Below are 14093 nucleotides of genomic sequence, written 5' to 3'. Positions count from 1 at the left end.
TTTTCTAAGAATAAATAAAATACATGACCTAACAAAACAATATAAATAAGCTGATAGAACAACTTGATTACTTCCGGATACTCATCTGAGAATTTAAGATAAAAATAAAATAGGTTCAAAATTAAAACATTTTAGAAATAAAGTACAATATCACCCTAAGCTCAAAATAAAATTAGAACGTGAGTATATAATGGTCATATATGGGTGGTAGTTAGGATAATAGATGGTGGTAGTAGTGGGTAGTTGAATGCTTTGTTATGGTTGCAGGTGTGGCGTCAGTGATGGTCACTGCTTATTACAGTGAGTTTTTTTTATATACTACTATTGTCACTGCCTTCCATGACCACTCACTCTCACTAATCTCCTTCACTGTTATCACATCACTAGAGTGACGTGTGCACTCGTCGTGGCCATACACCTGAGTCATAATGGTAGTCTTGTTATAAAGTCTGACTTGCCGCTTGTGTCTTCACCTGTCAAAATTTTGAATGTTTTATTTAATTTAAACTAATTAATGTCATTGTAAAACTTTTTTTTTATTTCATGTGAAGCCGAATGGTGTACTTTTTGATTTAAGACAACTCTTTATTAATGGAGTTTTCGTCTAATTTGCACTCGGGAGCTCTAAATTCTTTACCCCTTAAGAAGCTTCTGTGAGGGGCTCTTGATCCAAAGGTCCTCAAGCAAGGTTCCTTGATGCCTGTGAGAGGCTCTTGATCCAAGAGTCCTCAAGCAAGATTCCTTGATGCCTGTGAAGGGCTCTTGATCCAAGAGTCCTCATAAAAACATAAGAACGAAGGAACACTGCAGCAGGCCTACTGGCCCATGCGAGGCAGGTCCAAGTCTCCTACCAGCTTAAGCCAATGCACCCAACCTAGTCAGGTCAGGTCACATTGACTTAAGGGAGGAACACGGCAACCGACCTGGTAGCACAAGCTATCAGGTCCAACTCACACCCACCCACATCCACTCATGTATTTATCCAACCTATTTTTGAACATTAAAATGGTATAAAATACCGACAGATTGTTAGGTAAGACACGTGCAACAGTTAGGTATCTTTATTTCGAAACGTTTCGCCTACACAGTAGGCTTCTTCAGTCGAGTACAGAAAAGTTGATAGAAGCAGAAGATACTTGAAGACGATGTAATCAGTCCATCACCCTTAAAGTTTTGAGGTGGTCAGTCCCTCAGTCTGGAGAAGAGCATTGTTCCATTGTCTGAAACAATATGTTATTGTTTCAGACAATGGAACAATGCTCTTCTCCAGACTGAGGGACTGACCACCTCAAAACTTTAAGGGTGATGGACTGATTACATCGTCTTCAAGTATCTTCTGCTTCTATCAACTTTTCTGTACTCGACTGAAGAAGCCTACTGTGTAGGCGAAACGTTTCGAAATAAAGATACCTAACTGTTGCACATGTGTCTTACCTACCAACCTATTTTTAAAGCTACACAACGTTCTGGCCTCTATAACTGTACTTGGGAGTTTGTTCCACTCATCCACAACTCTATTACCAAACCAGTACTTTCCTATATCCTTCCTGAATCTGAATATTTCCAACTTAAAACCATTGCTGCGAGTCCTGTCTAGGCTAGATATTTTCAGCACACTATTTACATCCCGTTTATTTATTCTTGTCTTCCATTTATACACCTCAATCATATCCCCCCTAATTCTACGTCTTTCTAGAGAGTGCAGATTCAGGGCCCTCAGTCTATCCTCATAGGGAAGGTTTCTGATACATGGGATCAACTTTGTCATCCTCCTTTGTACATTTTCCAGAGCATTTATATCCATTCTGTAATACGGTGACCAAAACTGCGCAGCATAAGCTAAATGAGGCCTAACCAAGGATGTATAGAGTTGAAGAACAACCTGAGGACTCCTATTATTTATGCTTCTTGATATGAAGCCAAGGATTCTATTAGCTTTATTGCGAACACTTATGCACTGTTGTCTTGGTTTCAGACTACTGCTAACCAGAACTCCTAAATCTTTTTTGCAATCTGTAATGTTAAGATCTACATTATTTAGTTTATATGTGGCATGGTTATTGTCCTGTCCAACATTTAGAACTTTGCATTTGTCTATATTAAACTGCATCTGCCACTTCTCCGACCACTGCATCAGTCTATTCAAATCTTCCTGGAGTCCTCTAATGTCCTCGTCAGAATGAATTCGACTGCCAATTTTGGTGTCATCGGCAAACTTGCTGATGTCGCTCTTTATGCCCTCATCTATGTCGTTTATGTAGATTGTGAACAGCAGGGGTCCCAACACTGACCCCTGTGGAACACCGCTCGTGACGCTTCCCCACTCTGATTTCTCCCCATTTATGCAAACTCTCTGCTGCCTATTTGTCAACCATGCCTCTATCCAGGAAAAAATTTCTCCTCCTATTCCATGTGCCTTAATTTTCCTCAATAGTCTCTGATGTGGGACCTTGTCAAAAGCCTTACTGAAGTCCATATACACAATATCATATTCATTACCATGATCTACCTCCTCAAATACCTTAGTGAAAAAAGTTAATAAATTCGTAAGGCAGGAACGCCCCTTTGTAAAACCATGCTGAGATTCGTTGATTAATTTATGCTTTTCAAGGTGGCTACGAACTGCCTCGGCAATTATTGATTCCATAAATTTTCCCACTATGGAGGTTAGGCTTATTGGTCTATAGTTCGAAGCTAAGGACCTGTCACCTGCTTTGAAAATAGGTATCACATTTGCCATTTTCCACTTATCTGGCAGCATGCCAGTTTGTAGTGATATGCTGAAAAGATTAGCCAAAGGTTTGCTAAGCTCCTCTTTACATTCCTTTAGAACCCTTGCATACAGTTCATCAGGGCCTGGGGATTTGTTAGGTTTTAATTTATCTATTTGCCTAAGGACCATGTCACTTGTGACCCTAATCGTGCACAGTTTATTATTGTCCTGTTCTACATAATTTATCATTTCTGGAATATCGCTGGTATCCTCCTGTGTAAAAACTGAGAGGAAGTATGTGTTAAAAATTCTACACATTTCCTTATCACTGTCAGTGAGCTGACCCCAGGAACTTTTGAGTGGGCCTATCTTGTCCCTGATCTTACTTCTGTATGCCTGAAAGAATCCTTTTGGGTTAGTCTTCAGTTCTCTTGCAATTTTAACCTCATAATCTCTTTTTGCTTTTCTAATTCCCTTTTTTATTTCTCTCTCTAACTGAATATATCGATTTCTTAATTGCCCCTCTCCTCTTTTGATTTGCCTATATATGCCTCTCTTTTGACCAGTCAGATATTTTAATCTATTGTTCATCCATTTAGGATCATTTTTGTTTGATCTGATTTCCCTGTTTGGAACATAATTTGACTGAGCAGCTAGAACTATGCCCTGGAAAGTGTCATATTGCAACCATCACCACCTACCTGACCCTTAGTCAGGTCATTCCAGTTCAGCCCACCTAAGTAATTTTTCAGTCCTATGAAATCAGCCAAGCGAAAGTCAGGGATGGAGACTTGATTGCCATTAGTAGGGGAATTCCATGATATATTAAAACTGAGTGATTTGTGATCACTTTCCCCAAGCTCATCATTAACCTCAAGATTATTAATTAGTGTTTCCCTACTGGCAAAAACCAAGTCAAGGAGGTTATTTCCCCTAGTTGGCTCTGTCACAAACTGTTTTAAAAAACAATCCTGGATCGTATCAAGAAAGTCACCTGACTCTAAATTTCCTGTCAAATTGCTCCAGTCAATCTGTCTATAGTTGAAATCTCCCATTAGCACAACATTTTCGTATGTAGATGCCTTACGAATTTCGTCCCATAGAAATTCGTAAGGCATCTACATACAAAAATGTTGTGGTAATGGGAGATTTCAACTATAGACAGACAGATTGACTGGAGCAATTTGACAGGAAATTTAGTCAGGTGACTTTCTTGATAAGATCCAGGATTGTTTTTTAAAACAGTTTGTGACAGAGCCAACTAGGGGAAATAACCTCCTTGACTTGGTTCTTGCCAGTGAGGGGCTCTTGATCCAAGGTTCATTCATGCATGTGAGGGGCTCTTGATCCAAAGTTCCTCAAGGAAGGTTCCTTGATACCTTTGAGGGGCTCTTGAATCAGGTTCCTCAAGGAAGGTCCTTTGATGCCTGTGAGGGGTTCTTAAGATAAATTAAAATTTGTTCAGATTTTTAACACTGTGGGTTAGTCGCCAAGGGTAACCCAAAAAAGTCAGTGCATTTTTGAGGACTGTCTTATTTCCATTGTGATCCTTCAGTCTTGTTCCCCGTTAAGATGCCACCCACACCAGTCAGCTAACAGCCAGGTACCTACTTACTGCTAGGTGAACATGGGACATCACGTGTAAGGAAACATGACCATCGTTACCGCCCGGCTAGGGATTGAACTACGGACACTCAGTGTGTGAAACAAAAGCTTGCCAACCAAGCCATGGTTCCTCAAGGAAGGTTTCTTAATGCTGGTGAAGAACTCTTGATCCAGGGGACCTCTTAAGGAAACTTCCTTCATGCCTGTGAGGGGCACTTGAGCGAAGGCCCCTTAGGGAAGTCTCCTTGATGCGTGTGAGGGGGGGCTCTTGATCTAAGGCCCCTCAAGGGAGGTTCCTTGATGCTGGTGAGGCACTTAATTCAAGGAATTGGGTCTGCTTTACCATTCCATGGATTGAACCTGAATACCTCCCATTTCCCCAGGTGCTGTGTAGTCCCTGGGGGTTTATCACTCACAAATGAATGTAATGATTATATGATGTCAATGAGGGGTTTCAATGTAAAGAATTGACTGACCTTTCCTGCCTTGGAACAAACCTCCTTGCTTCTCATTCCCTTAACCCTTTCAGGGTCCTCAGGCCCTCTCCAAGACTTGTTCTCAGGGTTGCCAAATTTAAAAAAAAAAATTTTTTTTTTCTTATGAAAAGATAGAGAATCTTTTCCCAATCATAATGACACCAAAAAGTATGAAATTTGATGGAAATCTTACGGAATTATGCTCTCGCGAAGTTAGCGGTCTCGACGATGTTTACGCATCAGCAATTTTGCCCACTTTGAGCCCTATTTTCAGCCAATTCCAGTGTACTAGTTGACAAGAATCATAACTAGAATCATAGAATCATAGCTAGAACTCCATTTTTTCTATCGAATGAGTACAAGAAACCGCCTATTTACCGATTTCAACTATCCAATAAAGTGGTCAGAATTTAGCAATTTTGCCAATTTCACACAAATTTTAAAAGATGCCAGTTTCCGAATAGGGTCCAGAATAAACAAGAAAGACAATCCTTGCACTAAAATAACAAGTTCTCTGTTCGTTAGTCACATCCCCAGGCCCCTCTTATATTTCTTTGGCTTTCCACTTTCAATTTTTATTTTTACAAAAAATAGAAGATTTACTGTTATGCAGACTACTGCATTAGTGTAGAAATGGTATAAATAATATCAGCGCACTTGTGAAAGAATATTAGACTCACCAGTTGACATGTATTGGACGCTTGGCATGATTTGTTTACTTTTGAACTTTGGTAAAAATCGAACATTTCTGCTACTTTGAGCTCAATTTCAAGGTAATTTTCATTGTAAAACCAGTTAAAATCATCTCAATTTCTGTAATATGTCTTCCATTCTATAAAATGAGACCAGGAAAACTAGAATACAACAATAAATACCATACAAAAATACAGTGCAAAGTTGCTGTTTTAATCCAAAAACACGGTCAAAGTTTTGTTTTGTCTCATTACGCACTGTGTGCTGCAGGATTTTTTTTTATACTACGCACACTGACCACATAGACCCATTCTTTCATATGTAGGCCTACCAGCTTTCTCTCACTAGATTTGAGGGCGTTAGAATTTAAGCATACTAGTACATCAAAAACCCTGGTGTGTAAGCCGTACTAGTACGGCTGAAACCCTGAAAGGGTTAAGCACTTATGATCCCTATGGCTGAAAAAAAATGTGTTTAAATAAAATCAGTCTTTTTTCTTTCAAAGCATAGAGTATAATTCAAGGAATGTTTTGGTGTATAAATTTTGTTTCTTGATTTTTCTAAGTCAGATTATCAGACATTACAAATTTTGCCAGAATGCAGTTTTGCACCAAAAATATTAGTACATTTTACATTCTCTTCAATTATTTCTTAATTTTTTGTTTTAATTTGTAAAAATTATTATGCAACTGAAGCAAGAGTAAGTGCTTAGAAGAAAAATTATAGCCATTTGAAAACACAAAGCGTTCTTAACTAACTAATAGTTGTAATGAGATTTATTAAAAAAAAATGCAAAAGTGAATCTTCCTTTAATAATTTTAGGTTTATCTAAAATCATCAAGATCACTAATTAGTATTGCATAGATATCAGAAACACTGGGTTCTCTAAATGTAACTTTGTCTTTCCAGCTCCCTTGGTTTCCCATAAGTACTTTGTCCCATATACAAATAACCCGCACATAAAAGAAAGGAGCTTACATGCGGGTTATTTGTGTATCGTTCCAGTCACAGTATTGTGCCTTTTTTTGTTACTTTGTCCCAGTGTGTTTCCTTCAGTTCTACTAGGTTTAAATTTTCCTATATAGCAGGCTTCCTTCTGCTTGTTGGTTTGGAAGCGACCCACAGCATACTCCTTACATTTAGATTCAAAGCAGTCGCCTTCAGAGCCTCCTTTGTGATATCATTTTTGTACTGCATCCTAATTGCTTCACACAGAGGGATGTATTTTCACAACATCCTGTTGTCATTGGAAAGAGAAAAATGTAGGAAAATGGGAAAAGTTTTGTGATAATATGGTTGAGAATCAATTACAGTATCTCACATAAGATGTTATAGTCATTATCTTCTCAGTTACCCCACACCTCAACTGGACTCCCCCCCCCCCCCTCCACTCCCCTCTTCCTTTCCCCAAGATACAATGCTTCCAGTTATTACTGTAATAATGTACCTAAGTTTACCTCACAAAATTTGAAGTTTTTTTGGTGAGAAAGTAACTCACAGAACCTAATCATTCTCTGTCATCACATTGATTGCAATTACTCTCATGAAATTTACAGATTTGGCCACTTTTTCTCTTTTTGAAATGGAATCATCAGTAAAATTAATATTTATCTATCTGAAAATTCTTAGTTTAATGACAGTTACAACACATTGCTTATTAATTTTTTTTTAAATCTACATTCTATAGGTTATTATCTCAGGAAAGGAAAAGAAAATGTTTATCACAATTACCTTGCATTATCACAGTTACCCCATTTGACAGTAAGCATTTTGCATGCAGATTGTCATTTTGGGAGATGGTGAAAATGATACATTTATTTTGGTTTCTCAGCGTGTTTGAGTCAATCACTGCTTAGTAATAAGTTGTCATGTGCTTAGCTGAATGTAAACAGAGACATGTATCTATGAATGGCAAAGTAAGATTAAAGTACATACATTAGATTATTTTAGGTTGAATTTGAAAATAAGACTAACAGGCCTGGATAATGTACCAACTTTGTTGGCTCATCCTGGGTGGCTAACCCTCCTGGTTAAAAATCTAAAAATCTTATCATAAGTCATGGTGTAGTACTGTACATACAGTATCAACATGTGGTGGGGGCTGCCACTCCCAAAAAAAGATTTGTATACTTAATTGTATATATGCCTGATGAAGCTTAAGAAAGACAACCGGTTAGGTAGTAATTGGCGAATAGGTATTTAGTTATACATGTACATGTATATTCAAATGAAATGCAATAATATTACAAAGGTAGCTAATATAAACCGAATGTTTGCTCATTCAACTGTCAACTACAATATTCAGATCTCGGCGCCAATAATTTTATTTTATATGTCATATTTATGTAATGCTACCTGCCTGTGAATATTTCTAAAGTTTTATTAAAAGTATTTTAATTTTCAGAAACTCATAAGAATCAGAAGCAATGAGTGATCAGGACAAAAACCCTTTGAAGAAACAGCTCTCTAAAAGCTCCTTAGAGAAGAGTTTGCAGATGATATCACCTCCCCAGCAAGCTCCAATCACAATCTATCCTGGACCATCAGCTGGCATGGCTAATCTCTCAAAAGTATGCTGCCTCCCACTTCACTTGTTAAGTTACTCAATGTTAACAAGAATGCAACCTTTTTTTTTTTTTTTTTTAACTTCCCTCCTCTCTCTCTATCTCTCTTCTTGTGAACACACACACCACATTGTTTTCTGGGAAAAATCCCTCCCCAACCAATTTTTTTTATTTATTTAGACTTACAGTATTGCAGTAAACCTCTTGTGTACTTGTGTTTTATGTATTATGGTGAGGAAGAATGTGAGATGTCTGATTATACAGTACACAATAGTGCCATAGTGCAAGCACTCACTTAGTGCACCACCTAATTCAAGAATAGCTCCCAGTCACTCAGTCATTCATTGCACCTGGTTATAATGACACTTAAAGGCTGAACATGGCAAACTTGCCTTTTGGGGCACATTCTCTGAACTATAAATGACCATGTGCTTACACTTTAAGTGTTATGGTGTGTTGGAAAAAATAGATGTATAAGCTATGCAGGTAAATCTTACAAACAACTACTTAGAATCATTATATAATTACATTTACCTGTCTTAACCCTTTCAGGGTCCAAGGCCCAAATCTGGAGTCATGCGCCAGTGTCCAAGAATTTTCCAAAAAAAAATTTGTTATTTTTTCTTATGAAATTGTAGAGAATCTTTTTGTGAAGGTAATAAAACAAAAAGTACGAAATTTGGTGGAAAATTGACGAAATTATGCTCTCGCGAATTTTGATGTGTCAGCAATATTTACGAATCGGCGATTTTGCCGACTTTGACTCCCATTTTAGGCCAATTACATTATTCCAGTCAACCAAATTCTTAGCTATTTCACTAGTATTACTTCTATTCTATCGATTGAGCACAAGAAATCGCCAAGTCAACTGTTTCAACTACAAAATAAAGTGATCGGAAATTGTTAATTTGGCCAATTTAACACAAAGTTCAAAATATTCCAATTTCAAAATAGGGTCCAGAATGAACAATGTAGGCATTCCTGGCACTAAACTAACATTTCCTCTGTTCATTAGTTATGTTTTGAGGCTTTACAAATAAATTCCATTTTGATTTTTTATTCACATAATGAATTTTTATTCACACCAAAAAATAGAAGATTTACTGTTATGCAATACTGTAATAATTGTATAAATATCATCACCATATTTGTGAATGTATATTAGACCCACCAGCTGATGTGTATTAGACGTGTGAGGTCGTTTGTTTACTCTTGAATATCGGCAAAAATTTAACATTTCTGCTACTTTGAGCTCAGTTTCAAGCCATTTCCAGTGCTAAAACCAATCAAAATCATCTCTATTTCTGTAATATGTCTTCCATTCTATCAAATGAGACCAAGAAATCGCAAATACAACTATAAAAAATATACGAAAAAACACTGCAAAGTTGCTGTTTTAATCGAAAAATCATGATTTCATTTTTTGTCTCATTATACACAGTGTGCTGCAGGATCTGTTTTATGTGGTGCACACATACCACATAGATGTATTCTCTCATATCTAGGCCCAAATGTACCACTCACAGTTTATCAGAGTGAGCTGAGCTCATGGCGTAGATCTACGGTTTGGACCCTGAACGTAAAGCCGTAGATCTACGGGACGGACCCTGAAAGGGTTAATAGCTTATATTCCTGTAATATTTCATTTCCACATGGGGAAACATAGACTGAGACTTGACTTGCAGATGCAGTGATCCAAGAAACCATTAACAGATAACTAATTGCAGTATTTGTTTTTGATCCCATGGCTGCCTTAATGAGGTTTGGTTTTTTATTTTTTTGTTAAATTTTATCAAGACCAGTCTTTTGGTCCTTGGCTTACCTCTGCAAGATATGTTTTTTTTTAACATATATATTTAGGATATCTAAACTGTCATATCTGGGTGCCTCTGCAAAGATAGTGATATTGTGAGAGTGATGGTGAAAGTGTTGAATGATGGTGAAAATGTTTCTTTCTTTTTTGGGTCACCCTGCCTCGGTGGGAGACGACTGCCGTGTTGAAAAAAAAATAGGATTTATTTGGTATTCGTGGTTTTTCAATAACTGTTACCCTGATCACCATATTGGCAGTTTTCAGTTGTGACTTCATGTGCTAAGTCACAGCTGTTTTCTACTGTGTCAACAAATTGCTTAGTTGTTGATCCATGGCTTCTACTTGAATGGCTTTGGAGTCTGTAAAATATGCATCCAAAGCTTTTCCCTTAACTTTGTGCAATTTGAGGGTGTACTACAAGGCTGTGTGCTTAGCACTATCTTGTTTCTGACACCACCATTAACAAACATGCCTCTGTTCTTCCTTCAAACATTGATCATCCCTATACATGTATGTAGACTTATTTTCCTGGAGGCCTGGTCATGGACCAGGCATTGGGGGTGTTGACCTCTGGCACATCCTCCAGGTAGGTAGGTATTGCTTGTGCAGGCACAGATTGTTAACTCATAGCAACTTACTTTCAATACACTATTCATCATACTTCTGACTGGGCCACTTTACATGATTTTAAGATTTCTGTTGCTTAAACAAATTGGATAACCTTCATTTGGCACCCTGTTATCTGTCATTCTGTTCTTTACTGTACCTATATGGTTACTGTATCTTTGAATAAGGTAGTACAGTAGACCCTTGCCTAACGCTATTAATCCGTTCCTGAGAGCTCAATTTTAGGCGAAATTATCGTTAGACGAATTAATTTTCCCCATAAGAAATAATGGAAATCAAATTAATCCATGCAAGACACCCCAAAGTATGAGCAAAAAAAAAATTTTACCACATGAAATATTAATTTTAATACACACAAACTGAAGAAGACATGCACAGTTATATGACACTTACCTTTATTGAAGATCTGGTGATGATTGATGGGATGGGAGGAGGGCAGAGTGTTGATGGTGTTAGTGTTTAGAAGGGGAATCCCCTTCCATTAGGACTTGAGGTGGCAAGTCCTTTTCCGGGGTTACTTCCCTTCTTCTTTTAATGCCACTAGGACCAGCTTGAGAGTCACTGGACCTCTGTCGCACAACATATCTGTCCATAGAGGCCTGTACCTCCCGTTCCTTTATGACTTTCCTATAGTGTTTCACAACATTGTCAGTGTACAGGTTGCCAACACGGCTTGCAATAGCTGTGTGAGGGTGATTTTCATCAAAAAAGGTTTGCACTTTAAGCCACATTGCACACATTTCCTTAATCTTTGAAGTAGGCAACTTCCTCAATTTCTCTATCCCCTCCTCCGAAGCAGTTTCCTCAGGTGTGGCCTCTTGCTGTTGAAGATGATCTAGCAGCTCATCAGTGGTTAGTTCTTCATTGTCCTCCTCTACCAACTCTTCCACATCCTCCCCACTAACCTCCAACCCCAAGGACTTCCCCAATGCCACAGTGGATTCCTCAACTGGCATAGGATTCCCAGGGTTAGCCTCAAACCTTTCAAAATCCCTTTTGTCTACACATTCTGGCCACAGTTTCTTCCAAGCAGAGTTCAAGGTCCTCTTAGTCACTTCCTCCCAAGCCTTACCTATAATCTTTACACAATTGAGGATGCTAAAGTGATCTCTCCAAAACTCTCTTAGAGTCAATTGAGTTTCTGAGGGCACTACAAAGCACCTTTCAAACATAGCTTTTGTGTACAGTTTCTTGAAGTTGGAAATTACCTGCTGGTCCATGGGCTGCAGGAGAGGAGTGGTATTAGGAGGCAAAAACTTGACCTTAATGAAGCTCATTTCCGCAGAAAGTCGCTCTGCCACGTCTGAAGGATGGCCAGGAGCATTGTCTAATACCAGCAGGCACTTAAGGTCTAATTTCTTTTCAATTAGGTAATTTTTCACATTGGGGGCAAATGCATGGTGTAACCAGTCATAGAAAAAGTCCCTAGTGACCCATGCCTTACTGTTTGCCCTCCACAGCACACACACATTAGCCTTGAGGACATTGTTTTTCCTGAACACACTGGGAGTTTCAGAGTGATACACCAATAAAGGCTTCACTTTGCAATCACCACTAGCATTGGCACACATCAACAGAGTAAGCCTGTCTTTCAGAGGCTTATGTCCTGGGAGTGCCTTTTCCTCCTGAGTAATGTATGCCCTGTTTGGCATTTTCTTCCAAAACAGGCCTGTTTCATCACAATTAAACACTTGTTCATGTTTCAGTCCTTCACTGTCTATGTACTCCTTGAATTCCTGCACATATTTTTCAGCTGCTTTGTGGTCCTAACTGGCAGCCTCACCATGCCTTATCACACTATGTATGGCACTACGATTCTTAAATCTCTCAAACCAACCTTTGCTGGCCTTAAATTCACTCACATCATCACTAGTTGCAGGCATTTTTCTAATTAAATCGTCATGCAACTAGACTTTTCACATATGATCGCTTGAGAGATGCTATCTCCTGCTATCTGTTTTTTGTTTATCCTCACTAATAACAGTCTCTCAAGATCTTCTATCACTTGCGATCTCTGTTTCGAGAACAAAGTTGCACCTTTGGCAAGAACAGCTTCCTTGATTGCCATTTTCTTGGCCACAATAGTAGCGATGGTTGATTGGGGTTTTGTGTACAACCTGGCCAGCTCGGAGACACGCACTCCACTTTCATACTTAGCAATGATCTCTTTCTTCATATCCATAGTAATTCTCACTCTTTTTGCTGTAGGGTTGGCACTAGAAGCTTTCTTGGGGCCCATGGTGACTTATTTTGCAGGTGCAATCACTAAAAAGGCTATGATAATATGAAATGTTCCGATTGTATGCTTGGAAGCGACCGCGGTGGCTGGCTTGTAAACACTGGCACCCAAGGAACAAGTGAGGCAGGCTCAGGCCACACGTGGACGCGTCTCGAACGAACCTCGTTGAGCGAGTTTTTGAGCGCTAGCCGAGGCAAAAATTTTGCGTTAAAATGTATCGCTAGGCGGATTTAACGTTATGCGATGCGTTCGTTAGGCGAGGTTCCACTGTATAGTCAAATTTCTTGGCTTTCATTGGCCATCAAGGGTTGAGGAAATCTCGCAAAAATATCCTTAATTCCTTCATGGTGAGGTCTTGACCCAAGGAACTGGATTTATCCTCTCCTTTCTTTGGATTGGATTTTACTGCCTTACTTATCCCAGACTCTTTATGGCTGCTACAGGTTTAGCACTTTCAGTAAATAATCAAACATATTCTGTTTTTTATCACTGCATTGCATAAATGCTGTTATATGCTGTGGTATACCATAGATAACACAGACAGATAAATTGATGTTTTGTAACAGTGATGTATGGGTCACAGTCTCCAGTACTGTACTATACTTGTATTTGGAGCTTTCGAGGGTTATGCTCAATTATTGGCATGTGTGTACGGAAATTATCTCCATAAAACTGGTTGTAAAATTTCTGCATAATAAATTTATTAACAAGTATGATTATATTTTAACTGTATTTAATGAGTGTCATAAATATCAGTTAGGTAATCTGCTGTGCATCTTCCTCAGGCTGATTTGGAAATTGCACAGCGTCTGCAGAATCTCCGCCAGTCTCAAATGGAGAATTTACCAACGGAAGAAGAAATGGCCTCCCGGCTAGCACATTTGAAAGGTCTTCCAGAAGATCATTATACTAAAGCTTCAACTGCAGCATTTCAGCCTCCTGATACTAGAACTCAGACACAAAAAGCCAGTGATCTTTTGGTTCAGGTATGTATAATACAGCCTCTCCTCACTTAACCCTATCAGGGTTTTGGCCGTACTAGTACGGCTTACGCACCAGGGTTTTTGACGTACTAGTATGCCTAAATTCTAGCGCCCTCTAATCTAGTGAGAGAAAGCTGGTAGGCCTACATATGAAAGAATGGGTCTATGTGGTCAGTGTGCGCATTATAAAAAAAATCCTGCAGCACACAGTGCGTAATGAGGAAAAAAAAAAACTGACCGTGTTTTTGGATTAAAACAGCGAATTTGCACTGTTTTTTTGTATGGTATTTATTGTTGTATTCTAGTTTTCCTGGTCTCATTTTATAGAATGGAAGACATATTACAGAAATTGAGATGATTTTGACTGGTTTTACAATGAA

The 14093-nt window shown here is 38.6% G+C and overlaps 1 protein-coding gene across 2 annotated transcripts; it reads left to right on the top strand.

Annotated features, from left to right (window-relative positions):
- The first annotated feature begins 227 nt into the window (after window positions 1-227).
- On the top strand, window positions 228-13761 carry LOC128691215 (abscission/NoCut checkpoint regulator). 2 transcript variants are annotated; one of them, XM_070081890.1, is made up of 3 exons: window positions 228-300; window positions 7892-8057; window positions 13516-13761. In XM_070081890.1, the coding sequence occupies exons 2-3, from the start codon at window positions 7914-7916 to the stop codon at window positions 13744-13746; spliced, it is 375 nt and encodes a 124-aa protein (XP_069937991.1). In that variant the 5' UTR covers window positions 228-300; window positions 7892-7913; the 3' UTR covers window positions 13747-13761. The 2 variants fall into 2 exon arrangements, with proteins under 2 accessions (XP_069937991.1, XP_069937992.1); XM_070081891.1 differs by lacking the exon at window positions 228-300 and adding an exon at window positions 324-431.
- The last annotated feature ends 332 nt before the right edge of the window (window positions 13762-14093 follow it).

The sequence above is a fragment of the Cherax quadricarinatus genome, unplaced genomic scaffold, assembly GCF_038502225.1.
Source record: "Cherax quadricarinatus isolate ZL_2023a unplaced genomic scaffold, ASM3850222v1 Contig4829, whole genome shotgun sequence".
Classification (NCBI taxonomy): domain Eukaryota; kingdom Metazoa; phylum Arthropoda; class Malacostraca; order Decapoda; family Parastacidae; genus Cherax; species Cherax quadricarinatus.
Note: the sequence above shows the minus strand (reverse complement) of the source record. Positions and strands in the feature narration are given on the sequence as shown.